The 26,971-nt window shown below is 41.6% G+C and overlaps 2 protein-coding genes across 9 annotated transcripts in view; both read left to right on the forward strand.

The window, feature by feature from the left end:
- The first annotated feature begins 860 nt into the window (after window positions 1-860).
- MRPL44 (mitochondrial ribosomal protein L44) lies at window positions 861-4,414 on the forward strand. Its single transcript, XM_032119302.1, has 4 exons — window positions 861-1,063; window positions 1,372-1,840; window positions 2,704-2,882; window positions 4,079-4,414. The coding sequence occupies exons 1-4, from the start codon at window positions 876-878 to the stop codon at window positions 4,248-4,250; spliced, it is 1,008 nt and encodes a 335-aa protein (XP_031975193.1). The 5' UTR covers window positions 861-875; the 3' UTR covers window positions 4,251-4,414.
- A 14,351-nt stretch (window positions 4,415-18,765) lies between these two features.
- AGFG1 (ArfGAP with FG repeats 1) overlaps window positions 18,766-26,971 on the forward strand; it is a 36,083-nt gene continuing 27,877 nt past the window's right edge. For 2 of the 8 annotated variants that reach the window (XM_032119303.1, XM_032119307.1), the window contains exon 1: window positions 18,766-19,029. In XM_032119303.1, coding sequence (XP_031975194.1) covers window positions 18,863-19,029 — 167 coding nt within the window. In that variant the 5' untranslated portion in view covers window positions 18,766-18,862. Of the gene's footprint in view, window positions 19,034-26,971 lie in introns of all 8 variants that reach the window. The other 6 variants (XM_032119304.1, XM_032119305.1, XM_032119306.1 and 3 more) reach the window with 4 other exon arrangements.

Genomic DNA, 26,971 nt, shown 5'->3' on the forward strand with positions numbered 1-26,971 from the left:
CAGTGCCCTGGACAGTGGATTCCGGGAGCAGCAGCATGAGAAGGCCTGAGGATTTAGATACAAGTGCTGCAGATGCCAGGAGGAATGCTGCTCTCACCCCTTCCTGTGATGTGGAGTCAGAGTGGGCTCAGTGTGGCTGTTGCACTGCCGTACAGGCTGCTGTACCTGCTTCCTTGGCTTCTCCCATGGGACTGTGGCATGTATTTTTTCTGAGCTTTGTTTACTGTGTTCTGTGATTCCATAGGGGTGTTTGGTGTGCATGTTTTCTTACCATGAATGTTCAAGTGTGTGCCTTTGTCTTTCAGTAAAGACGATAAAAAGGGCCAGGCCTGCTTTGCACGTTTTCTGCATTTTCCATTTTATATCATGACCTTTGCACGGAGGGTGTATTGTAAGAACTCTGATGGTGCAAATGAGGGCTGAGCGATTGTACAAAGAACTGTATAGGCGACAGTCATAAATAAAGCTTCTTTTAAGTGCACAAAACCGGACTTTTGTCTTGCACGTGGGAATGGAACTCAAAGATTTTAGAACGCCGCCACCTGAGGAGCCGCCCGTGGGGCACGTTCGGCGAGTGCCGCTGCCCCGGGACCCGCTGCCAGGGGCTCGCTCACACCGCGGGGCTGCTCGGCCACACCACGGCGCTGCCGCGGCCTGAGCGCTGACGGGCGCCCAGCCTGAGGGTCCCACCCGAAACACCCCAGCGGCCCAAGCCGGAGTCCCGGCAGTGCAGCTGCCCCGCTCCTGTCCTCGTTCATGTCTCCGAGGCCGGGGCCGTCCGGCGGCCGCAGAGCCCGGACCCGGTTCCGCCGCCCCGGCCGGGAGCGTTTCCGCCCGGAAGCCGAGGGGCGGAGCCGCCTCTGTCCGCACCCGCCATGGCCGCGCGGCTGCTCCTGCGGGCGGTGGGGCCGCTCCTGGCCGGGGCCGGGCGGGGCGCCGGGCTCGGCACCGGGCTCGGCACCGGGCTCGGCACCGCGCTCAGCACCGCGCCGCCCCCCGAAAAGAAGCGGTGGCTCCGGGCGTACCTGGAGCTGCAGAGGCTGCAGGCACCTCCGCAGCGGCGGTAAGCGGCGAGAACGGTCGGGCGGGGCTCGGGGGAGGGGTGCGACGGCCCCAGAAAGGGGGTAAATCAAAATGTTTTGGCCCCGTCTGGTTACGCTGTGGAGCAGAATAGGTTGAGCTCCGCAGGTTGGCGTAGCCCCGGTTGAACGGGGCACGCAGACGGTGATGCGGAACCGACAGAGTCTGACCCCAGGGATTTAAATACTGGGTTTGGTATTCAAGCTCAATTTCATTTCTCGTTCCCCTTCGAAAGGCGCGGGGCGGGTAACGCGTTCTGTTCCTGAGCTGGTTCCGTTTCCGCGCCCGCAGGTCCGAGAAGCCCAACTGGGATTACCATGCGGAGATCCAGGCCTTCAGCCACCGGCTGCAGGAAAACTTCACTCTGGACCTTCTCAAGACTGCGTTTGTTAATCCCTGTTACATCGAAAGCGAAGAGACGAGGCGCCGGCAGCTGGGGCTGGACAAGGACGCGATCGCTCTTCAGCTCCAGGACAACACCGGACTTGCGGAGCGAGGGCTGCGCTTCGCCCGCGCTTACCTGGCGCAGTGCTTTGAAGGCGCCTACCCAGAGTTACCTGCAAAGGGCATAGAAGCACTTGTTAATTTTCTTACCAGTCAGGAACTTGTCTCTTATGTGGCTCAAAACCTGTCCGTACAGGACCTGGCGCTTTGCAGGGATTTTCCTGCCCCACCAGACGTGCTGCAGAGGACGTTCCTCGCCGTGATAGGAGCCCTGCTGGAAAGCAGTGGGCCCGAGAGAACCGGGATCTTTGTCAGGGTAGGTTCATTAAATGGTGGTTTGTACTCGGATGGTGAGAGATCCAGGGAGGCTGGGAAGAGTTTGACAATACCTGTAAGAAGACAATTTAACAATGAGATATGTTGGGTTTTGGGGGTTGGGGATTTTAGTGGGGGATTTTTTCATTAAGAAGGCTGATCAAGTACATAAAATCATACACTTTTGGTTTATGATGGTGATATTTATATTTGCTGAAAGTTGCTAAGGGAAAGCATTATATTCCATGCACTATACTATCAGATAATGAAATTATTCCATGTGAGATTTCGTATGTTTTCAATTTTAAAAAACCCTGTTGTATATAAACAGGGATGAGTTCATAGTTTTGCATGTAGGAGTGCAAACCCCTGAAGATATTTCATACAGAAATATTTCTACTAAAATTCAGTGTGACAAAGTAGTTCTAGCAGCTATTGTTGTTTCAGTCATCCTTTTCACTTATTTTAGTTTTGCAATGGAGAAGTGTTTTTTAAAATGTTCTTTCTGATACAAAACCATTGAGAGGTGTCTAAGAGCAAGGAGCAGTTTACAGACAAGAGAGTGATCCAGGCAGGTAAAAGACTCATAGGTTTGCACGTTCCCTTGTATTGTCACAATTTCTCTGTTGTCACAGCTCCTCTCTCAGGCTGGAGCTGTCCCTTCCCTGGGTCTGGGGCTGACTTTGCCCTGGGCACACATCTGTCAGCAGCTAAACCACAATCAGAGACTCAAGCACTGGGATGGGGCACTGAGGCAGCTTTATCATTCATTTCAGCAATTCATTGCCTCTTCATACTGTGTTTTTATTAGGAGACACCAAAAACTCAAGCCATTAATTGTAACTTCTAAGTATTCTTGTTTAGGACTTTTTTATTCCCCAGCTGATTGGAAAAGACCTGTTCGAGATCTGGGAAGTTGTAAATCCTATGGGCTTACTGCTGGAAGAACTGACCAAGAGGAATATCTCTGCTCCAGAACCAAGAATTACCAGGCAGCTGGGAGTCAGCACAGTTCTGCCAGTCTACTTTGTTGGGTTGTACTGGTTAGTGCAATATTAATTTAAAGTTAAATGTGTTTTATTGGAGGAGAGGGGAGGAGGGAAGATGGTCTTTTACTTTTCTACTCGTGCTTTTCAGTCAAGTTGTTCCAGAAAAGAAACCTGATGGTAACTTCCATATAAAATGAGCCTTTTAAGCATTGGCCACAGCTCGCTGTGGTGATACATAAACAGTCTCTGATTAAGGGCTCCAAAGGCTAAATGGGATGTACTAAAGAGCCTGGATGTGCTTTGGGTGACCTGACACAGGAACTTTGGGAACAGCCTAACCAGGTGGCTTTGGAGGGATGACAGCTGTATCCAGGGCTTAGGCAAGCATAAAGAGACATCAGGGGAGGTGAGATGACAGAGAGAATCATTTAAATTCCAGAGAAGCCTTTTCATTTTCAAATCAGCAGCACTGTAAACTGGGCCACAGGAGTGTCTGTGTCCAGGCAAGATTTAGGAAGTGCCAGTTGTCCCTGGTGTGCTTGTGTCAGGTGTGGTCAGTGCTTGTCCTGGTCTCTTTCCCAGGAGTGACATCGCTCCTGAGGGGCAGAACAGAACCCACATCACTGCTCCTTTCCTAAAGGAGCCGCAGGTAAACATGTGGGAAGGCTGCCTTAACTTGCTCTCCTTCACCCTGCTTTGGTTTCTATACCTTCTAAGATGTTTTTTATAAAAAGGAAAGGAACTTTGATTATTTCTCTTTTGCCATGTGTGATGTCCCTTCTCTGCTCTTATTTAGTGCCCACAGGTGTTTGTTAAACAGAGCTGAGCATGTAATTCATAACAGAGAGAGCTTCTCTGTCAGTCCTTTTGAAGCAGTTGGAAGTGCTTCCTTATCGGGGGGGAGAAAAGACAAAAGCATTTCAGTTCCTGCTTAAGCTAACCAGAGTAATGAGTTGGCATATTTTTATCAGGGCTAACAAATTGAATGCTTTAAAGAGTCAGTGCTGTGTTAGGAACCTAAATGAACAGTGTTGTTCTTCCAGGAAATGGACACATTTCTGATCTGTTTCCATTATTGAATATACAATCACCTTTGCAGGAAAGACCAACAGAAATGTTTCCATTTTGTGTATATAGAAATCGGTATTCACAGATGCTGGAGAATAAACCAGTCTGTTTTATTCACGGTACACAGCAGTCCTCAGGGTTTCATGATGGAAGTGGTTGTAATTTTGGTTTCTTTCCCCAAGTGATAAGAAGATCTTAGCTGAAGGCCCTGGTGAAACACTGCTGGCTGCAGAGGAGGAGGCTGCGCGCGTGGCACTGCGGAAGCTCTATGGATACACAGAGAACAGGAGACCATGGGATTACTCGAAACCCAGACAAGGATTGGCAGCTGAAAAGGCAATCAGCAGTAACTAGATGCTAAAAGACATTTCTGATTTATCTTAAAAATTGATGGCTTCCATGCTGAATATAGGTGTATTTGGAAAAGCAAAATACTGTTTGTTTTTCTGGTCTTCAGTGCTTGAAACTTCCAAATCAAATATGGTGTTAAATAAAGTCTTTTCCTTTTGCACAATGTTTAACGTTTGCGCGTTTTTCTAAATGTAACGGAAGTGCCCTTATTCTGAATTTTTGCCTTTTGGCTGAAAAGTTTTTCTGTACATCACAGGAGATCATTTTTAGTGATGTTTAATAATGTGTGACAAAATCTCACTGTACAGAGAGAGGTTTCATGAGTGCTTCCTTAGAGGTTGTTTGGAGAGGACTGTTAATAAGCTGAGTTGAATTAACATATGCAACATCAGCCTTTGGATTGCATCTGGATTTGTGTGTCCTTAACCTTGTGAAAACATCAAGTGTGATGATGATCCTGACACTGTTGGGGATCCAAACTTCTGAGAGCTCACTGCTTTCCCAGAAATTTTATTTGCCATGCACATTGGTTTCTATTGTTGGAGCACACTCAGAGATTTTTAAAATTTCTAAAAATGCCTCTATTGCAAAATGAGAAATAAGTGAAAATAAGGATCATGAAGGCCTGAATGTAAAGAAATTAGAGAACATGATTTAATGATAGGCTGGAAGATAAGCTTTTTCTTTTTTCCTCCTTTTTCTCTTTTTGGTACTTATCTTGTTCAGTCCATATACTTTCATTTAAGCAGTCACATGACTGAAGTACTGGATTCAGTGAAATCAGTGTTTGTTTTGTTTGCAGCATCTGTAGCTATTTTAATGTAATTCCAAATGAATGGAAAGACACGAATAACTCAGGTACCTGCATGATATTCCTGTTAAATGTCATAGAAACTCAGCATGTCTAACAGAGGGAAACAGATGTGTGAGGACTGTGGCTCTTTTGGAACAATTTTCTTTAAAAGTGAGTGAGAGTCTATTACAAACTGGATTGAGCCCTGCAAGGAAGAAGCTGGACGTAGGACAGTTGTTCAGGAAGTGTCTCCTGCTTCATCCCATTGTGAGCACTGATTGTAAAAGACACCAGGTAAATAAATGTGCCTTCACTAATAGGTGGGAGAAAATCAGGCAGGTGGCCATTCATCCAGGTTTGGTACTGCTGTGCATCGCAACACATCCCTTGCCTTTGGCCCACAAGATGGATTTAGGGAAGGACACTTGGCAGCTAAAGGTCCTGGCTGCAGCTGTGGCTGCTGGGTAGGTCTGTGCTGTGACAGTGAGTGCTGGCTCTGTCAACCCAATGGAAACAGATTTATTGGTGTTCTCAAGCAAAAGGAGTCTCCAGCACTCAGTGCCCTGCATCTTACCCAGTGTAAAACGCTAATGTGGCTGGAGAGCAGCGAGACCTTCCTGCTGCTTGTGGCATGGGAGGTCACACAAGTGAGAACTGGAATACAAAAAGGAGGGCAGAAAGATCAGCCCAGCATAATATATGCATAAAATTCCTTGTGTTAAGTGAAAAATTCCAGCTAGGCAATCTATTACCACTTACATAAGCAAAGCCAATAAGGTCACTAGATTCCAGGGGAATAATAGCAAAATGTGAAAAGATGGTAAAATTACTCATGCTATTTTTAGTTTTCAGATGAGGTTATTGCTTTTTACCTATTTTAAAAGGACAATAGTGAAGGTGGGGTTTTTTACAGCCAAAGTTGCCTACTATTTTTATATACATATTTATGTATTTTGAGATAGAGAAGTAAATTTCAGTCAGTTTACCTTTAAAAATAATTGAGATCTGTTTATTGTGTCTTTATAGTTTGGAATGTGGGCATAAGTCCTAGGAGAAGTGGATTACTGAATACTGTGCTGGTAAAAGCTGAGTGATACAAGATAAATCAATTTACTGTGTGGCACGTGTGGAATGTATTGAGATCAAATGGAAAGAGTTTGGGGACATGGAAAGAAAGGACTGGGTTTTTATAGAGGTGTGACTGAAAAAGGAGTTTTTATAAGAAAATGTGTCCTATATTCAAGTTTCTAAAGATCAGAAAAGTATTTCATATGGTATCTGTGCTTTAATTTCAGACACTCAACATATATTTCAGGATTTACAGCTGTACTAGTGGGATCATTTACATACTTCAGATTACTAACTTTTTTCCTTGTTTTTTGAATCAGTAGCCATAAATCGTATCTAAGTGATGTTAAAAGATTTGTAAGATCTACAGAAATCAGTATCTACAACATGTGGTGAAAATGGCAGCTCAGAAACATTGTTCATGAAATTCCATGGCAGTTTTGTCTGAAAAGTGCTTTTTGAGCTGCTTGCATTGGTGCTGAGTACAAGTGCATTTATGTCTCTCAGCGGTTGTTCCTTTCACAGTCACATTTTATTTATCTTTCAGAGAGACAGTAGATTGAGCAAAGTGTCAATAATGACTGACAGAAAGGAATCAGGACAGTTTATTCTTCCAACCCATTGAAGAGCTCAGTGATTATTGTTACAAAAACTACATTTGTAAACTCACTAAACAGTAGGAAAGGCTAGTAACCTAAACTTGCTTTTTCTCCAAATGTTAGATAAATCCAATGTGTGAATGGTCTTGGATTACTCTGTCATGTACATCCTTTGTTTTTTTTTTTTTTTTTTTAAGTGCTGTAGAAGTAATTTTATTTTGAGAAGGATAAGAGAAGTCCTATGCCATTGGTCCCAGCTAAGTAATTGGTGAAAAACTTCTTAATATGGTTTCATACGCTGTTGTTAAGTTGCTTCTATTCTCAGTTTGTGCCTCTGCTCCTGTGTCTCAGCAGTTCAGTGATGTGACTGAGCACCCAGTTCTATCTCCTTGCTTCCAACTGCAGCTTCTGGTTTCAGTAACCAAATATTTTGTTACAATTTTCTCTTAACAAAAAAAAAGTTCAGGAATAATTCTTAATTCTTACTGTGACTTAAAGGCAGGAGATGAAAACACAATCATTTCATAGTTACCTCTGTGGTAATTCAGAGTTTGAAATTGCTGTTGAAAAGTCAAAGCTTTTACTGGTTTATGACATTTATTTTTTATTTCTTATAATAATCTCTTGTGTTTTATCATAAATCAAAAACTTAAATGAGATGCTCTGGTGTTATGCTGCTATACAAAGCCATGAAGAATTCAAAACATCAAAAGATGTGTTGTCGTGTTTTGCAGGGCAGAGGGAGGGGATGATGCAGTACAGACATTAGAAGAGCCCTACTTTTTCCTTGTCCTTAACTTCACTGAGTGCTATAGTAACTTGAAAGAGGCTCTGAACTATTTGGGTTCTCTTACATCAGAGCTTTGAAGTTTAATATTGAGAGATGCATTTAGTGTCGAGAAGCAAACACTTCTCAACAAGAACAGATCAGTTTTATCTTTCCAAATCGATTCCCCAGATGTAATAGCACTAGTTTTGCGTGTTTCCCGTTTCAGCTTGCCTAAGAAATTAAAGATCCAGTGCCCACCAGTTGGTCAGTAAATAGCCCCTGTTGTAGTATGAGGCTGCAGAGTGGGAACAGCTGCTCTGTGTGACAGTCAGAGCATTATTGAAGGCCCTTGGTGATTCCTAAATCACAGGCACACTGCAATGCAGCTCTTCGTGGTGCACATAAAAACTGGGCTGTTCTTCTTTGGAAAAGGGTAACTCTAGGGAGAAGGTAAATATCATCATCCTTTTCTGGTTTTGTGTAATAAGTGTGATGTTTCTGCCAGTCAGTGGCAGCTGTGCTGGGGACCGTGCTCTTGAATGTACAGGTTTATATTAAAACATGTTAATTTTGGACACATTAAATCTTTTGCTCCTGTTGCTCCAGGTGGGGACAATTACAGAACCTCACTTTTCTGATATGGAAATTAAAATTTATGCTTTACCTCTGAAAGTTTTCATTGCCAGTCATGCTCACTTGTGCTTTATCAGAAGAAATTTTTATTTTATTGATGTAGAGGAATTTTGCATTTAATTCCAATGAGATTAAAATTTCATTGAGTTTTGAACATGTTTGAGAGCTCCCCTTTAAGGGGCATCTCAATAGCTCTGCAGTCCTGTGTTTACCCTTAATTAGTCTGGGATGCTTACATAAATCAGAGCAACATTTGTTTCTCTAACTTGAGTAACATTTTTAGATTAAGTGTTACCTGACCTTTTTAGTTTAGTCCTGAAAGCACTCTTTTGGTTTAAAGCACCAAATTTTGTTACTTTATATAGGAAACCAAAATTAATGCATCAGAAGGTAGGCAGGTCTATTAAAACTGTAATTTTCCATAGTAATTTAAATAACCTGGCCAATGTTTACATAGCATTTCTGAATACTAAAAATATGCAACTTGCAGAAAAAGGTTCTAAAAAATGTTTTGATATCTGCCTTCAAACTTGACACTGTTTAATGCAAGTTGTTTCAGTAGACAATGGTGAGCTGTAGTCCTTTGCTCCTGGCAAGAGATTCCATAGTTTCATGATTCCCACATATTTTGCCAAATATTGAATCAAATTGTCAGTTTGTCAATGCCAGTGTATTTGTGGCTTTTTGTAGGCTGTACCGTGCACTTGGGTGGGGAGGAAAAGTGCCCCTGGCAATTTTTCAGCCTTAGAGAAGGGAGAAAATAAATACTTTTGACTGGTACAGGAGATCACTTTCTGAAGTTATTAAGTTTGGAAGTTTTAAAATGTTTGACTCTCGCTTATTTGACCATTTCTAGAGAATGATGCCGCATAGCAGGTAGTAAAGGAGGATAGACCCACTGCCACGTTGAGACAGTAGTTTTGTGGGGACATATCCAGATTTGGGATGAATATCTCTGAAGTAATGCAGGGGATATTGCCAGGTCAAACAATTAAGCCAAGTGGAATAAAAAATCAGTGTGCTTTCCTCGAGGCTGAAGGAAACATATGGGTGGAGCACCACTGCCACATTAGACCTAAAGCTATGAGAGAAAATTCAGAGTAATTGGAGTTCAAAGATAGCATTCTGAAACCTGTTCTTGTGGAGTATTTCGTTCACAGAGACAGTTCTGCAAAATTAAGAAAATACTGTTGAAACTAAGGAAGTGTCACAGGGTTAGTCATGTAAGAGGAGGATTAACCAGGGGAAGCATTCCCACCACCAAAGGGCAAGGATTTGTCTAAAAGTTCTGGCTTGGTTATAAAAAGAATCCAGTTACTTTAGTGGTTATTTCAGTAGAACTAGGAGGCACAGCTTTATCCTCTAAGTTACTGGCAAAAGTGTCGGTGCTTAGGATGACAACATAACAAAACAATTTGAGAAAATAATTCCAACATCAGAGAATGTTTAAGAAGGAAAGGAATCCAGAGAGAAAATAGCTTCATTAGTTGAGATTGTTGAATGTTAATGGAAATTATTCTCTTTAATTTCAAGTGATGGGGACTGGAAATGTTTATAAATTTTTTTTTTTATAGTCCATCAGTAAAAATACTGTTGCCTAATCTAAAAGTGTGTCTGAAGGTTTCCTATTCCATTACACCGACCTTCTGATTGAGTAATGATGGTGGCAGTGAGCTTGGGAGAGCTACTTTGATAATTTGATTAAGCTTTCATTACTAGGGAGCTGATGGGTTTAGATTTGAATGATTCCCCTGTCATTTTCTGTTTATAATATCAGAGTACAGTTCAGTTTTCTTTCATGTTTCTTTTGCAGTAGAAATATATGTTAAATATTTCATTTCTGTCTCAAATATCATGTGATGCTATTTCAGCATATTTTCATGGCAGTTTTCAACAACCTGTGGCCACCAGGCAATGAGAAAACAATTGGAGAAGAAAAAAAAAAGGATGACATTCATATTGACACTTAGCAGATCCCCCCATGGCAATTCATTATTGCTTCTACTGCTCCTCTGAATACTTTAGAATGAACTTAGATGCTCACACCCCCCCAGTTTCACTTCAAGACCCCCAGAGTTGCACATTTTTTTCCCAGCTGCCCTGACAGTATCCTGTGACTTCAGGCACAATGTCCAAGTGAGGTTTGTGAGGATTTCCTTGATTCAGGCTGTGTGCTGCATGACCAGCAGGCAGGCTGCTGAAGTTCATGGAAATCTAGACCAGTAACAAACTGTTGATTATTCCCAGGTTTCAGAATTAGGCCATTTATTTCATGGTTTATTTCTTTGAAAGTTTCTTGTTGAATTTATTAGTTCCAAATTGCTTATTTCAACTGCCCACTGCAAGCTTGGCTGTAAGATCAAGTGTTTAGGATCATGGATCAGGTTGAATTTGGTTGATCTCATATATAAAACCAGGCTATTTAAAAATAAGTTTGAACTTTTTTGTTGTTGTTGATTGGAGTACTATACTCATCATTTCCTAGTAACCAAAAACATCAGGGATTAGATGATAACAACAAAAATAATAAAATTTGATAAAATTTGGAATAAGCTTCAAAATTTTCCTTTAGAGAAAAACTCCCCTTGTTGCAGAAAGGATTTGTTGCTAGTGACAGTATACACCGCTGAGTTATCCAACTCTTACTAGATAGTTTTTGAAACCTGCAAGGAATAATTTTATGCTTCAAGATAATTTCCAGTTTTGAAGCCTAACAATACATCATTTAACATGAAGATGTCATTCCAAAGAGCTGTGACAAATGCTTATTTGGATTTCATTATACAAGGGGATGACACTGGCTGTCGAGAGGACCGAGGGCAATTGTGGGCGTTGCCTGGCAATGCTGAGAGACTGCAGCAAAGAAACGAAACACGTGGTGCTTCAGAGCAAAGCTGAGACTGCAGAGAGTACTCTGAACATTCACTGACTGTTTCTAATGAGAAAATACAGAAAGAACTAAGCCTTTTGGCAGGTGGGTTTGAACTGTGATCTCTGTCCAGGAGTGTAAAATGAGTTTACCCTGGCAAATGCTTAGGTCAGTATCAGTGGAAACTTTTCAGTAATTACTATGAAACCTTTCTGTGTTAATTGTTCCTTTGCTTAAATTGGTTTGGTTTTGAATGATTACACTCCTAATCAGCAAAGTTGTAGTGTGCAGCCATGCACAAAGCTCCTCCATCTCCTCTATCTCCTTCCTGCACGTGTCCCCATGGCAGCTGGGCAGATATCTGTGGGCACAGAGGGATGTGCAGGGAGGGGACAAGAACCTGAAGGTTTCAGAGCAGTATTTGTAAGCTGGCTATGAATACATCAAACCAGAACAATTGGAAAGCTGGACCTTAATTAATAAATCACTGGGGGGTCTGAAACAGCCACATACAAAGAGGAGCAGGATGTGAAACCTCTGTGTATTCATAAAGTGGATCTTGATAATTCAGGAAAGCTGGGGTGAACTGAGAAGAGAGATCTAAAAACATGATACTAACAGGGTTACAAACTCTAACAATTACAAGAGACTTGATTAAAAATCCTACTTTGTAAGAAATAATATGCTTCCCTAACAGCTTCTGTAATACTTCTGTATCCATATTTGTGATGATTTATTAACTGTCAGGTTCCTTCTCCCTATCAATTTTCCTTATGCATGGTAGCCTAGAGGACCTTGTTAGTGGGGGTTTTTCCATTTGTATAAAATCTCTTGCACATCAGGGGTGTATTTCTCAAATTCCTGTGTTTATGTCAGTAAGACACTGCTATTTCTGCTGCTGTTATCCCAAATTTTTCATTCACTGTGCTGTTTCAGAGTATTTATTAATTCTCTTGCTCATCCACAAACCAAAACAAGGTTTTGTTCTGTTCAGGCTGCAATGGTGTTCTGAACACTTACTCTTTTCCCATTTCCAAAACACAGTACACGGAATATTACTATGCACAACATGCTTTATTTATTCATTTGTTTCTGGTGGTTGTTTTGTTTTGTTGTTGGATTTTTGTTGTGTTGTTTTTTGGATCTTTTTAAAATTTTTTTTAACCATGTAACTAGTAAATATTAAATACTCCGGTCATATAATGAAAAATGTTTCTTTTTCATGTCAAGTCATTTTAGTTAAGTCACATGAAGATACACATTTCTCTTTTTTATCTCCTATTTAAAAAAGAGTTTTTCTAATTGACAAATGCTTTCAAAATCAACCTTCTCAGTGAAATTCTCACACATTGTATCCAAGAGACATGTCTGTCATTGCCACTTCACCAGAGAATGCATTCTTGAAAGAAATCTTCATTTTGTACCAGCTGTTTGTAACTACAAGTATGGCTTGCAGTGTTAAAAACAGTTCAAGGCAAGACACTGCAGATGCTCTTGCTGTACAGGAGAAGGTACAAGAGGCCTGAATGTCAGGGGATTCATTTTTCTTCTTAAACTAGTTATTCTAAACAATTTGAAGGTTTCTTTTTGTACTTCAGAAGAAAATGACATGGAGAGAATGTGCTAAACCATTTCTAGGTTTAGCATTATTTTTCCCATGTATGGATTGAGATTAGGCTTCTCCTGCAGAAAACCTCCCCCAAGAGGGTATTTGTAGCTACCAGGGATTATCCATACCCACTCACTGCAATTGCAGGAGCCGGTGCTACATTCTCTGGGGGATCTTTCTGTCTGTTGTGAATCTTGTTAGTGCTTTTACTTTTATCTGTTAATGCTCCCAATCCTAAAGCCCTTCTCACTGCAGTTTGAACAAGACAAATTCTCAAAGATTAATGGAAAAAATCTTGGTGACAACATCTCAGATTTTAAAATTACAGTAGTGAGAAACATTACACTAAAGGTCATAGAATCTGGTTTCTTTTGGTAGTTGTCCACTGAAATATTTTCTTTCAGAAACAGGGTGACTGAAAAACTTAATTTTCCTATATTCACATGACATAGAATATCTTCTGTATTCTTCCATTTGAATGTCTAACATCTAAAAGCTCTATTTCCTAAATTTCCCTCTTTTGTTATGTCCATCTCCATTGCTTTCCTCAAAGATACTGTTCTTCTTCATCCCATTTTGAGTCCAAATGAATGTTTCCTTGATGTTTAGCTATTCTGACACTTGTTATATTCATTGATTTGTGCAGTGGAGTGTACAAAACCTTGTTCATTAGGCAAGATTCAAACATTACTACATTGGAGTCACTGATTTACAATGTCAGTGTTTCAGATCATGCAGTGCATTACAGGTATTTCATAACTTGTCTTGGCAACTGTGACTCATTACACCTTTTTTCTTTCTTTTTGTCCTTTTTCATTCTTTATATAATCAGGTTGCCTTAGAGAATTAGAAAGTTATGGACCTGTTTTCTAGATTCCAGTTGTAGACACTCCTTCAGGATTACCACAAGCACTGAAAGATGTCTGCTCAAAACAGTTAGTTCTACTCTAGTGTTCTCCAAATCAGCCCTCAAGTGATGTTTATTAAAATAAATAAAATTCTAGGGAAGTATGAAGGAGTATATGTGAGTTTTATAAAGTGTGGGAAAATAAAAGAACACTGGCTGAATATGCTATTTCTCCTATCTACTTTAATATTCTTTCCATCACTGAAGATACTTGTGAAATTACCTGTAATTCTTTTTGCCCAATCTAAGGCACTTCTAAGACAGCACAAACCAATAGCAGTTTCCACAAATTAGACTGACTAATCAATAATTTAGATTCATTAGTGTAAAGGAACAAAGGCTTCTCTTCACTCCTATGGGAGCTTTAGAGAAAACAGGCAGGAAATGCTCATCATCAAGTGGAAAAGGTACTGAAGAATCAAACTTCAAAATACACTGGGCTTTAAATAAAAATCTCACTTATACATCAAGAAATATCTTAAGTTTTTAAACTTTAATGTGAAAATGAAGTTGTTCCTGCTCAGAGAGCATTTCCTGGTTCAGTACTTTATGTAGCCAAATACTACAGAAGCTGTTGGGGTTTAGATGTCTGTTTAGATTCTCTATCTCCCTCTTCTAATTTAGAACCAAAAGTTAAGAGTTGAACTATCTTTTCACCATCGAGTTATGTCTTTCACATGTTTGTCTCCTAAAGTTGGGGTTTTTTGCATCCTTCTCAGTTTGTTCATATCAGTTCCACAACTTCTTTCTTCTACCCATGGACTCTAGGCTGCCTTGTGTATTGCTAACATTCCTGTGGGATGTTCCAGCAAAAGTAAAATATTATATGACTTACCACTATATTTCCATTGCTGTTATAGGACCAAATATGAATATATTCACTCTGTGGTTTAAAGGGTTCCACTCTCCTCTAGCATGTTCCTCTGAAAGGATGCATGAAACAATCATTTGACCAAAACCTCTGTGACAGTTTACAAAGCATCATTCAACTACAAGGTCTTATAGATTAATGATAAACCAATACAAAAAAAATCAGTAATAGAAACATTGGCACAAACTCTAAAAATAAATGTACTGCAAAGATGAACTTAAAAATTAAATGCATTCACCTTGCATACAAGATATTCCTATTCCAAGATATTCCTATTCCAAGATATTTTGCCTTCACTGCAACTGTATATAAGCATGTTCTTTCCACTACCTAGTCTGTGATTACAAACTGGACTGTGATCTTGTGCACTTAAGGCATGATGGAAATTCAAGAACTGTGTCAAATAAAGGGGCAAGGTTGAAATACTGATAATCTTTCAACATCACTGGCCAATCTAGAAAGCAGGAAGAGAATCATACGGTGACTGAAAATCATTTCCTACCCCGTATTACTCCAAATGAATTAGGTGTGTGTCACACAAATAAAACATGACATTAAAAAAATACAGACCACTAACTTGTTCATTACAAAAATCCCAAGATTATGTGACTGTGCCTTTCTCTTTATTGTGAGGCCAGTTTCTTATTCACAGCTATTAAGGGTAAGAGCAGGGCTTTCCACCATTTACCTTTTTTTACTGTGTTAATGTCATCGCAGTGGGTGGGAAATGTCCAAGGGAAATGGCATTGCAAGTAAAGATAATGTTGTAATTCAATCATATTTGTCTGACAATTTTCTTGCATTAAATTGTCCAGATTTAAATAACTGTCAACAGGCAGTATGACTTATATAATCACTACTATGACTTTCTCCTGTTCTGATCTCTTACCAAAATGTATCTATTCATTAATAAAAAGCTACTGCTTGAATAAGGCCAAGCACAGACACACTAATTTATGCTCAGAGGATTGAATAGCACATACCAGTGAACGTTCTGGCTGTGTTCTTTCCTAGTATTTTCAGAAAACCCTTCCTATACAAACATTGAGGTAGCAGTTTACCACCGAGCCGATATACCTAATCCCAGGATTAATTCTGTATGCCCATCAGTGGTGAAGCAAGATGGATTTAATAGCCCATTAGCCTTTCAGCATGATAATTTTCACGTCACTTATCCTGCTGGGTTAATTGCTTTAAAGTGGATATTATTGACCTCAATCTTAGAGCAAACAGAGAACATCTTATTCATCTCCCAAATGTACATTCTTAGACTCTTGTTTCTTTTGGTCCTGACAATAAATGCCTTAGATTATGTGTTTGTATATTATAATTTATACCCTATTGGCCCATATTTAAGAACATACCGAAGCAACGCCTCTCAGCTATTATTAACCACGACTGGAATATTAAATTCTGTTTCTTATGTAAAGAGAAATGTTGCAAGCATAAAAAAACAATTGTTTTACCTCTTGTTAAGAAATTAATTTTAATGTTAAAAGCTGTAGCAGGTGCAGCAGGGATTAAGCACTTTTGGAATAAACAGCTGGCCAGTGTATTTCCAACTGCAGAAGTCTGGTCATTAGAAGGAGAGAATGAAGAACAAATTTGGACAGAGAAGCTGCAGGAAAGGAAATTTGGGTTCTAGGGTAGAGAAACAGAAAATTATATAAAGAAAAAGAAAATCAAGGAGTAAAATTGAAGAGTAGAGTTTTTGTTCATGTGTATTATTTGTGGATTTTTCCTTTAGTGATTTAGAGAAAACACAGGCCAGCTGCTTTGAGGGAATTAATGCTAGCTGTGAGCAGCAAAAAAATAAAAAAAGCAGGAGCGGAAGTTATGTTATTGTTTGAGGGGAGGTGAAACAGGGCTGGAAGTTACTGTAGCCGGTTTTTAGATCTGTATATGTCAACAGTGTTACACATACAGGTATACATAGGTCCTTGGATTCCTTATGCACTGATTCCTATGGGAAACAGGAGGGTAAGATTTAGGTACTTGGTTGTAGGAACCCAAGGTTTAGAGCAGGTGTGCCCACAGACTCTGGAAGAACCCAAATCCCACAGATCTCATTTGTAACATGGTGTTTCCCCACACACTCCTGAAGTCTCGTTCTGTAGTTTCCTGGGGTAAATTTGCTTTATAATATACAGAATAGGGAGGCTTGGTGTTTACAAAAAGGGGTTTCTAAACCACATCAATGTTAACATAGGTAATTTATCCACTAGTGTAAGCCTGTCTTGGTTATAAGATAGCCTACAGGCTTATCAAACGCCAGAATAATGGCAGAACAGTTTCTTCACAAAAAAAATTGGAGCCTTAAGGTTCCTACTGAACTTTCTGATTGACTTAAACAGTGCTAGGATTTTCCCTGGGAGCTCAGTTCTACATTTTACTGACAATGACAATGTCAATGACAGTGATGTCGTTTTTATTAGCAGCTGTTCCTGTGTGACATTCACGTGAGTACAGTCCTGACACGAGCAGTCGAAGCTGCATGTTCCTGTTTCAGTTACAAACCACCTTTGACTCTGGTTGAAACAAAACCTGACTGCATGTAGCAACTCTCTGCTGCAGCAGGTGTGTGGCCAATCACTGCTCTGCAAAGGATTTTCCAGGAAAAAAAAAACTTGTTTTTTAACCTTCAGGGTTTTTTTCTAAATTTAGGTCATCTGCTTTAGGTCATTTAGGTCATTGGCAAAGGTACAATGTTAGCATGTTCCATAAAAGGCAAAATAAATGAAACCTTCTGAATAACAAGAATATCAACATTTCATAGAGAAGTGAAAAATTAGAGGAAGCAGTGAGAATTTGGTCCTTATAAGACAGGAAATATTTCCTGTTTACTCTTAAGAATGTTATTTAAGCATTGGTGATTATTTAGTGATGTTTATGTTTCACTATTAACAGCTCCTGCCACCCATACTAGGAAAAAAATTAGAGTATTGCCTTCTGTGTTTAAAACTCAAGAACTGGTTGATCAGCTCATGTGAATTAGCACATCCAGGGAAATCAGAAGAGGAAGGACAGATTACTGATGCTGAACACCTAGTCCTAGATTTTTAAACTAAAACTATGAGGAAAATACAGTGGATCAGATCTTGCTCCTATGTGTACTGATGTCAGGGGCACAAAACTTGACCCTAAATACATTGCATTGGGAATCATTAAACCTTAAAAGATTTTAATCATACATAGTATTGCTGGGGCATTTTGTAAATGAAATCACTAAAATATAAAGCACATTGACTTTTTTTTTTTTTTTCACATTGATTTTGCACACTGTTGAGAAGTATTCCTTTAGGCAGCTTTGTGTGGAAAAACACGTATTTTGTGGATCAGGGGCTGATTGGGATTTCCTCTCGGGTACCAGATGGACGTGACTCCTAGCTCTGCTCTCACCCCTGATGGGGGAGCGGCCAGCCTGGCACCAAATTCCCAAAGGGAAACAGTGCATTTCTCGCCTCCCTCCCGAGAAAGCCACCCGTGAGGGTGTTCTCACAAATCCCGCTGCTTGCTGCAATCGGCACTGACGATCCTCACGGAACCCGGGCCACCTCGCTGCCACCAGCCCGTGCCCTGGATCATGCCCGCCGCCAGGACCCCCGGGCACCCTCTCTAGGAGCGGGAGGAAAGGCCCCGACGGGACCGGGAGCGCCTCCGTTCTCGCCACGCTCCGTGACTGAATTTCCAGACTTTAGGGACACAGAGGGACACCGGCAGCGCTGGGGCGGGGGCGAGGCGGGTGGTCGCTCTTTCACAGAGCACCTCCCGCTCTCCCCAACCGGCCTGAGCCCACCGCTCGCGCGGGGCTGAGGGGCGGCGGGGACCGCCTGGCCTTCACCCCGCGGTGTGAGGGAAACAGCCCGCCCCGAGCACCCTGCGGAGCAGGCGGGCGATCCCCTCCTCTCCGAGAAAAGGCTAACTGCACTATTTATTGGTATTTTTCCATCGGGACTCTCCACAGAACCGACCCCAAGGCTCTCTCCCCCCGCCCCGCCGGGTCACGCGGGGTGACTCGGCTCCGCCGGAGGCGCCGCCCCGGGCCGGGGTTGCGGCGTGAGGGGGGGGGGGGGGGGGGGGGGGGGGGGTGTAGCGCGTCCTCCTAGGCGACAGGGGGCGCTGCAGCCGGCGGGCGGGCAGGGCTCCGCCGCGGCCGCCATCTCCTCGCTGAGCTCATAAAGGTGTCGCGCAGGTTCCGCCCGGGCTCGTCATTCCGCCGCCCCGGGCCCGGTACCGCCGCCGCCGCCTCCGCCGCGCCGCGGCCCCCGCCCGCTCTCTCCCTCGCGGGCCGCCGGTCCGCGTCAGCGGCCACCGCGCTCCCGCACCGGCCCGCCGGCGGGCGCTCGTTGTGCCCTCCCCGCCCCTTCCTTCCCTCTCTTCCCCTCAACCCCCTTCCCGCCCGCCCCCTCTCCCGCCGGCCGGGCCCCGGAGCGCCACCGTCGCCGGGGTGTGAGCGGGGCCCGGCGCCGTGCCGGGCCGTCCCTCGCCGGCGGGGCCATGGCCGCGAGCGCCAAGCGGAAGCAGGAGGAGAAGCACCTGAAGCTGCTGCGGGAGATGAGCAGCCTCCCGCCCAACCGCAAGTGCTTCGACTGTGACCAGCGGGGCCCCACCTACACCGACATGACCGTGGGCAGCTTCGTGTGCACCTCCTGCTCCGGCATCCTGTGAGTGAGTGCGGGCGGGGACCGCCGGCTCCATTCCACCGGCACGGGTGACCTCCGCCACCGGCCGCCGGGGGACGCGTCCGCAGGGCGGCGGCGGCTGGGCGGTGCAGCCCCGCCGCGGGTCTCGCTGCGCCGCCGCTCCCCCTGCGCTCGCCCTTCCTGCTGCCGGCTTGGCCACGTCGGGGGGCAGCGGGCGGGGGGCTCTCCCGGGAAAGGGAAGGAGGCCGTCGGGAGGCTTTACTGGGCGCGTTCGCTGGAAATCCCCGTCGGAGCCCCCGGTGCGGAGGTGGCGGCCACTGGCGGGGTGTGCAGGGCTGGGGCGCACGGCAGCCCCGTGGCCCGGAGCTGATCCTGAGGAGGTTCCTTCGGCACGTAGGGGGAGCGCGCACGGGGAGTGGGAGCACCACCACCCCACGGACGTGTCGGAGGGGTGGTTAATTAAACAAGTGTGCGAGAATACTTGCGGAAAGGGAAGGGGCACGTGGCTGAGCAGTTCACTGTCATGACAGCCTTGAAGATGCGGGGATACTAATCCTGTCGTGAATATGTTTACAGATACTATTTTAACGTTAAGTTAAACCACCAGTATAGCTTTATGTGTATCAAGTTATGCTCGGCGATAGTTTGTAAGACAACTCTTTAAGCTCTCAGTCGATAAACTCTAGCCCAAATGGTTTGAGAGACTTGATCTAGTAGAAGGTGGTTCGGTTTTTTTCCTCTTACATCGATTATTTCCTACAAACTATATATATAAACCTTGGAAAGGGATTGGCTCTGATAACGTGGTTGCATTTTTTTCCTGTTCCTCATTCCTGTATGGGCCTCCCCACTACTCCTCCTTTTTCCACCCATCCTCCCCAAAGATAATGTGTATGAAACTAAGAGTTGAGGTCAGTCAGTTGTAAATTTCAGTCACATATCCATAATTTGGGGGAAAGACCCTGCTGTCTTCGGTGCTACTTTCTCCTTAGCTATATCTGTTTGCTTTTATATGATTCTGTAGCATTGTGCTAATGGAATGGAGCAGATTTGAAGAGTAACCAAAGAAGTAATAAATAGTATCAAAGGATACAGATTGGTGTTTGTAAGGGTTTGAGTTCATAAAAGGCATTCAGGAGCCTGAACTAATTTCTGTGCCCTTACTACCCCAAACAGGCCTTCCAAGTAAGGTCCGGTGTTTAAGAACAAAGTTGGTAATTACACTGAAATGCAAAACAAAGCAAGTATGTTAGTTCTTTGCTGAATTTACATGGAATAAACTGCCTTTTATACTAATAGCTGATTAGACTTGGGGTTCTTCTACTTTGTGTAGACTTCTGAACAGACTTGACACAAATACAGAAAATACATATAAGTTGTGAAATTGAAAAGAGACTCTGGTTTTTCACACATACATGCCACACATACATAGCCAGCTCTGGCTGTTGTTTGCTCTCTTTGCAAACTATTATTTGTGCTGGCATGTGAAACTATTTTAAGCTACTGCACTGAGCTTATTTAATGGTTGATCATGTTCTTACTGGGTTAAACTGACAGCATAATAAAGCTGCACCATCGGAGTGTTTGTCTTTATTTTTCAGGCTTCTTAACCTTAATAGACAAATACATTGTGAATGCTGCTGAGATGTTCAACGTGGGTTCAGAAGGGTCTGTTCCTTTTATCTGTTGGCTGGGAGGTATGGACTACTAAAGTGCGTAGTCCAATTTACAGCAACCAAAAGGATGTACAGGCAGTGAAACAGCTCATAAGCAGGGGACAGCTGCCACTTGATGTTAAGTTGACCATCATTTGGATGTTACCATGCTTAAAGGAGGAATACTGTTAGCAAAAACGTGGTTAATGTATTGGTATTCCAATAAAATGCAAATAGTTCTTTCTTTCTAAATATGCAGTGTTTTTGTCTTGCTATAAAAAAGCAACCACAAACAACATATTTGGTTCTTACAGTTAGTAACACCTACACTTACAGCTGGAGTAAAGGACTGTTAAGAGGACTTAAAGCTTCCCTCTAAAATAAATTTCGACTCATTCTTTCATGTTAACTTGGAAAAGCTTCCATAAATTGTGTGTGCAGGATCATATGCATTGGTTAACAGCTTAGGACCTAGCCAGTAGGGTATTTTTGTTAGTGATGAGACTTGGTGTAGGTCATGTCTGTTTCATAACTAGAAACTTATTTTTAACACTTCTGTCAGAATGGTCCTTCATACAAGTTGTTTATTTCCAGATGCTTTTCACTGTAGAATTCCACAGTGTAGGGAAATGAGGGGGGAACAAACCACATAATGGCAAATAAGTATAAAAGTATAGCTGCTTCTATAGTTCTTAATGGTTGTTTGCGTTCTGCCTCGTAATACTTGCTTTACTGTAAGGCTTTAATAATCTTAGTACTTTATCTTGTTTATGTGCTGTGTGAACAACTTGCATTGCTTCTTGTTTTAATTAATTTTTTCTAATCTGGTACAGGAAGTATTCTTGGGAGTCAGGTAGACTAGTTTTTTCAAGTATGAAGTGCCCAATGCAAGATTAAAATACTAGTAGATTAAAAAGTCTCCTTCAGAAAGGTTTCTCAATTAATTAAAAGTGACTGCTAATATCAGTATGATCTTAAATAGGCATGTTATTCTGGGTACTGTTAACTCTAAACTTTTAAAAACTGTAGTATAACCTTTTTTTACAAGTTTTCTGACGTGTTTATGCATTGTCCTGGGAAGGACTGTCTATTCAGATCTAAAACCTTAATTCTGGATTCATCCTGAACTTCCTTTAAGTGTTTCATGTGTATCAAAAGAGTGATGCTATGTATTACTAGATTTAGCTTTAAAAAGCTTCTGTTCCCTCTACTGTTTCCCAAATAGTATGTCTAGCCTGTTCATAAGCTGCTAAAAACAATGACAGGACTAGTGGCTTTGCTGAAAAGATCTGCTTCTGACTTAAGTGTTGAAAGTGAGTCTTGTCAAGTAAAAATATGTCAAGTAAAAATTACAGGAGGTTTTTCTCTGTAATACCTGGGATTTAAATGACCTTATCTCCGATCAGGTTTACCAGAGCAGAAGTTTTGCTGTGCAAAATGGTGCATGCAGGAGAAAGTTCATGCACAGTGATGTGAATTTGCTTCCTCTTAAAATACTTCCACTTGTCCCCTGTGTTTAAATTCTTCATGTGGGAAAAAAGTGTGCTAGCATCACACAAGCTAATGCAGCTTTTTGTACAAGAATATAGGATATCTGGAACTACACACAGTCATTTCTGCCCTGAGAGCAGGAGGAGATGCTGTGGAGGAGCAGTGTGCTCAGGTGAAGGAATACAGTCACACACCACGGGAAGATTTCTCTTTATTACGGCAAACCCACATCTCAGGAAATGTTGGCAGGGAGATTCTTTTGGTTTGAAAGAAGTCCTTTGATTCAAAGGATTATGTTGGTAGCTATGACTGTTGTTTTCCTGGATGCTCCCATGTGGCCTGCTGACAGTGACATCCTTCCCTTTGTCTTATCAAATGCCTCTTGGCCTTGTATCTCAGCTGTCTGTGCATATCTGCTTTCGAGCACTTCTGTAGCACTCGCAGTCAGCCCGCTCCCAACTTTGATAAAAACAACATGTTTTTCAGTTCACCAATGGAAAATATCCCTGTTTGATTAAGAGTCCACTTGCACATGTTTTTTAATACATAATTTTTTTGTTTAATCTTGACACTTTTTAAATATCTGCTAATGTGATAATTAAGGCACTCCTTTCTCTCACTGCCCTCTCAATTCCCTCCCTCCCTCCCAACTTACTAAGGAAGTCTCTTGTTCAGCAACAAGGAATGTTAAGAACATACAGGTACTTTGAGAAATGCTAAAGCCCTTTTATGCTATTTTTCACAATTATTGGCCACCTTCTGGCTGCTTGTAATGCTTCTAGTTGAAATTTTAAATTTAAAATTTTCATGGGTAGGGGAGTTCTGTGTCAGCCAGATGGAAGTATTTGATGGCAGATAGATTAGTAACAGACTACTAACATCTCTATGAAGTGGTGGTGAATTATTGTCCTTTCCCTAGAAGAAGTTTAGCAGAAACTAAAATAGTCTAAACAAACAGTGCTAGAGTGAAGGTGATTGTGTTAGCATGACTTTTCCATCCTTTTTTTCCTTTGGAGCATGTTTGGAAAATTACTCCGTGTTGTGTGTCTCTGTGTGTGTATATATAGATTTTTAAGGGTATTTTCTATATTACTATATTTCTTGTTTTCAGTTTCAGGGCAGGAGAGCAAAGGAAATGTCTGTATACCACAGTGAACACTGCAGTTCAGAAAGAATGTTTGGGGTTTTTTTTAAGAAAAAACTTAAATTAACCTTGACTCTGCTTCAAAACGTGTGTATGAGTCTTCTGCTATTAAAAATAAATGAGCTTGTGAGATGGCGGAGGGTCTCCTGGGAGGTCTGCAAGTATCAGGAATGGCCAGTGCTGCTTATATTCTCTTTTGCTAATTACAGTACCACAGAAATAATAACAAATGCTGTGACATTGGATTTTCTGGCGCTTGTTTTCTGGACACCTGGGGATGTGGGGTGCTCTGTGATGGCTTGGTATTTGACTTGCCTCATTAACTTCATGCTTTTTAGGGGATCAGATTTTGCTGGCTTAGACTCAAGATGGTGTTAAAATATGATCCAGGGGATGTTAGCAGTGTTGAGCAGCCGTCTGACCACCATTCCTCCCACAAAAGGGACCCTCTGTTCTGCCAGAGCTTACTCTTTAAATTTTTTTTGCCTCCCAGCCCTGGCCTTTGCAGACAACTTTGCCAACTCTTATTTGAGATTAATGCAGGAATGGCTGCTCTGCCAACAATCACAAGTTCAACTATAATTTGCTGCTAAATTGTTTTAGTAGCAAATATCCACTGATTGTTGACTGTGTTTTGAATGTTTAATGTTTCAATTGCCAGACTGCAGAATCCTGTGTCAGTGGCCTTAAAGCTTCCTTTGTTTGTGAGAGCACCAGTTTAACAATGCCTTCTGGAGAACAGAGGTCTCATGTTCTCTGAAGCTGCCCCTATGCTAGGCTGTGACTCAGTGAGGGTCAGTGGAGGAGAGTCTCCAGGCTGGAAGCTCTGGTCACAGTGCTCTTCCACAGAAATAACCATTGCTGAGTGTGAAGAAGTTGGCAGTGATGAGTGGGATCTCTGTGTGGGATGTTCTAGCTCTGGTGTGCTGGATAAGCGCAGATGGCAGAATTGTCTTACTCTGTCATCTTTCCCCAGGGCCTCTTGGGAGAGGGCTGCAGTCTGGTTTAAGTGCTGAGGTAGCATTTGGTTGCTGCCTTCCCCAGGAGCTCTGTTGTAGGGAAGGGAGTAACTGGTACCACTGCACAGGGGCAGGTTGCAAATATTTGTTCAGGGTCAATTTAAATTTAGGCATGGATAATTTCCACTAAGGGACTGTAATCCATTCTGTCCCTTGTTAAATAGGGAGTACTGTAAAGCGTTAGAACTGTGTGAAACACTTGTCAAATACAAGGAAAAAAACATTTTTCCTATGAAAAAGGAGGTTTTTAAATTCATCATAAGGGATAATTGTACTTGGCTGTCTACCAATAAGCTTCCCCCATATGTAGATGAGCTGTTCGTGAATCATTTGGGTCATTAAATAATCTCTGTAGGTAAGGAAGGGTTGGTCCTTGAATTCTGCTTCAAAAATCCCACAACTGCTCTGTTTTAGGGAAATTCCAGGCAATTCATGGATGTAGATTATGGATTAGAAATCATAAAAAAATAGAGTGTTTGCTGTTCTAATGGTAGAATGAAAGTAATTTATCTAAGAAAGGTAACGCATATGTTTGGGCTGTGTTTATGTGCAGCTTCTTGTCTGGAATTCCTTGTTCTGGGCTGACTTTTTAGGCTGCTTTAGCATAAAAGGAAGCTTTACATAGGTTCCCTCCACCCTTTGCCGTATTCAATGGACATAAATACTTGTATGTACAGTATTGCACCCTGATAGTTTACATTAAGGCTCTTAAAGTTTTGTTCAGAATTTCCAGTCCTCCTGGACCACTGATGTGGTGTCGTGCCCTCTTTCATCGTGCCAGACATCTGACACCTCTGTGTGGTGATCTGACCTTTAGGGGGGAATGTCTTCCATCTCTTAGCAGGATGGTGTAATAGAAATGTGAATTCATCTTGTCCCATGTGGATATAATGTGTATATCAGGGAACTTTATAACCTGAATTTGTCACTGGAGAGACAGGCATGGAGGAAGTCTCTGGTGAGATTTAACAAAATCTTATCTAGGCCTCAACCACATTCAGTATTGCTGCTTAATAGAGCTGAAGATACTGAAGATATCAGTGTTTGCTGATGTAAATGCTCTGAAGAGCCCTAGTAGATGACTGTAGAGTAGGTACATGTTAACTTGTTCAGTGCCTTTAAATTGCAAACACAGGTACAGCAGAGCACTTAAACTATACTTACGGCAAAAAGGAATTTCCAGCAGGAGCTGGAAAGTTGAGATATACTGCCTGTGCTGGGAAACATGTAAAAGTGTTAGTGAATAGCTCTGGCTTTTAGTCATTAAATAGTTTACAACTATCTAACTGTGCTGCTATTATAATTACTAGAAGGAGAGTGAATGAACAGACTAAGGCAGGCAGAACTGCTTTTATACTTACTGCAAAAGCAAGGGATGGTAATTCTCATGTAACATTTGATGGAGCATATTTATGTGAAATGCCGGGTGGATGCCAACTTTGTTTCTATGCTGTCACTGAGTTTGTGATGCTACAGTGTCATTTAGTGAATTGTAATTGCTTACGCACACAGACCTAGAAGGTGTTTTTTTAAAACCCAAAAATAAACAAACCTAAACAACCAAACCTAATCCTAGCACCAGCTCGGAAACAATGAATTTCAACTGCATAGAGAACTCTTACAGATTTCTTTTAAATTACATAATCTTAAAATGAGTATGTACTTTAAAAAAATCTTAGATAATCGTATAGTATTTTAATAAGTGTAATTTATTTGTGATGTAGATGATACAGCTAGATGAAAGATGTTAAATTGGTAATTTTAATTTACCAAGAAATTTAAACGTTTTGAGAGAAGATAGTTTAATCAACTATCTTAAAACCTCTCTCACCAACTTCAATGAAACGTCTACCTTCTTGTCAAGATGCTGAACTGTGGAGTCTAATGTCAGCTGCTCTGATTTCAAAAATTTGCTGAAGCAAATAGTATTCTGTAAAACTAATTTTGACACGCTTGTAGGTTTGTATATGACTTCTGCTTTTAAGGTATTCAAAATCACAGCATTTCTTAGCAAAATAAAATTAATTGTTTATCTAAGTGTTTCAAGCAGTGACTATCTCAAATTTAGTTTCTCGTGAAACTTAGGCTAAAATGTTACTGCTGAGTGTTCTAACCAGTATTCAACTTTTGATTAAAAATGTGAAGATCTTTTAACACAGGATCAGAATTCTTACAGGTACACTTGAATTTAGGTGTGAAGGTGAATTTGTAAGCTAAATGCACAGCAATATTCTTCCCATTAGACTTGGAAAACTTGAAGTGCTAAAATTTTTCTGTAAAAGTTGAATATAGTGTTAATATTTGGAATATCAGATTTTTGTCATAGGCTGTTCTGATGGGTAACAATTTAATTTATAGTTAATATTATTGGGATAATCATGGAACTTAAAGAAAACCACTGGTTGTCCTAAATTAGATGTCAGTGATTTTTTTTTTTTTTTTTTTATTCTTAAAAGCAGTCTGAACCAAATTTAGAATTGAAAGCATAGGAACAAATACAAGCAATAGAGCTATTAGTTGATTTTCTTAGTGATTTGTTAGGCCTGTATTGCATCCCTGGAAAGCTTTTTGTGTGCTTTGATATCTCATGGTTAATGTATATGAATTGGTTTTTAAGATGGTATTTCAGAAATCCAGGCCTGGTTAACGTGAGT

Source organism: Corvus moneduloides, chromosome 10, assembly GCF_009650955.1.
Source record: "Corvus moneduloides isolate bCorMon1 chromosome 10, bCorMon1.pri, whole genome shotgun sequence".
Classification (NCBI taxonomy): domain Eukaryota; kingdom Metazoa; phylum Chordata; class Aves; order Passeriformes; family Corvidae; genus Corvus; species Corvus moneduloides.

Coding starts and splice junctions, on each gene's coding strand:
- MRPL44 (XM_032119302.1), top strand. CDS start 876: ATGGCCGCGCGGCTGCTCCTGCGGGCGGTGGGGCCGCTCCTGGCCGGG. Junction 1,064..1,371: donor CAGGCACCTCCGCAGCGGCG/GTAAGCGGCGAG, acceptor CCGCGCCCGCAG/GTCCGAGAAGCCCAACTGGG. Junction 1,841..2,703: donor GAACCGGGATCTTTGTCAGG/GTAGGTTCATTA, acceptor ATTCTTGTTTAG/GACTTTTTTATTCCCCAGCT.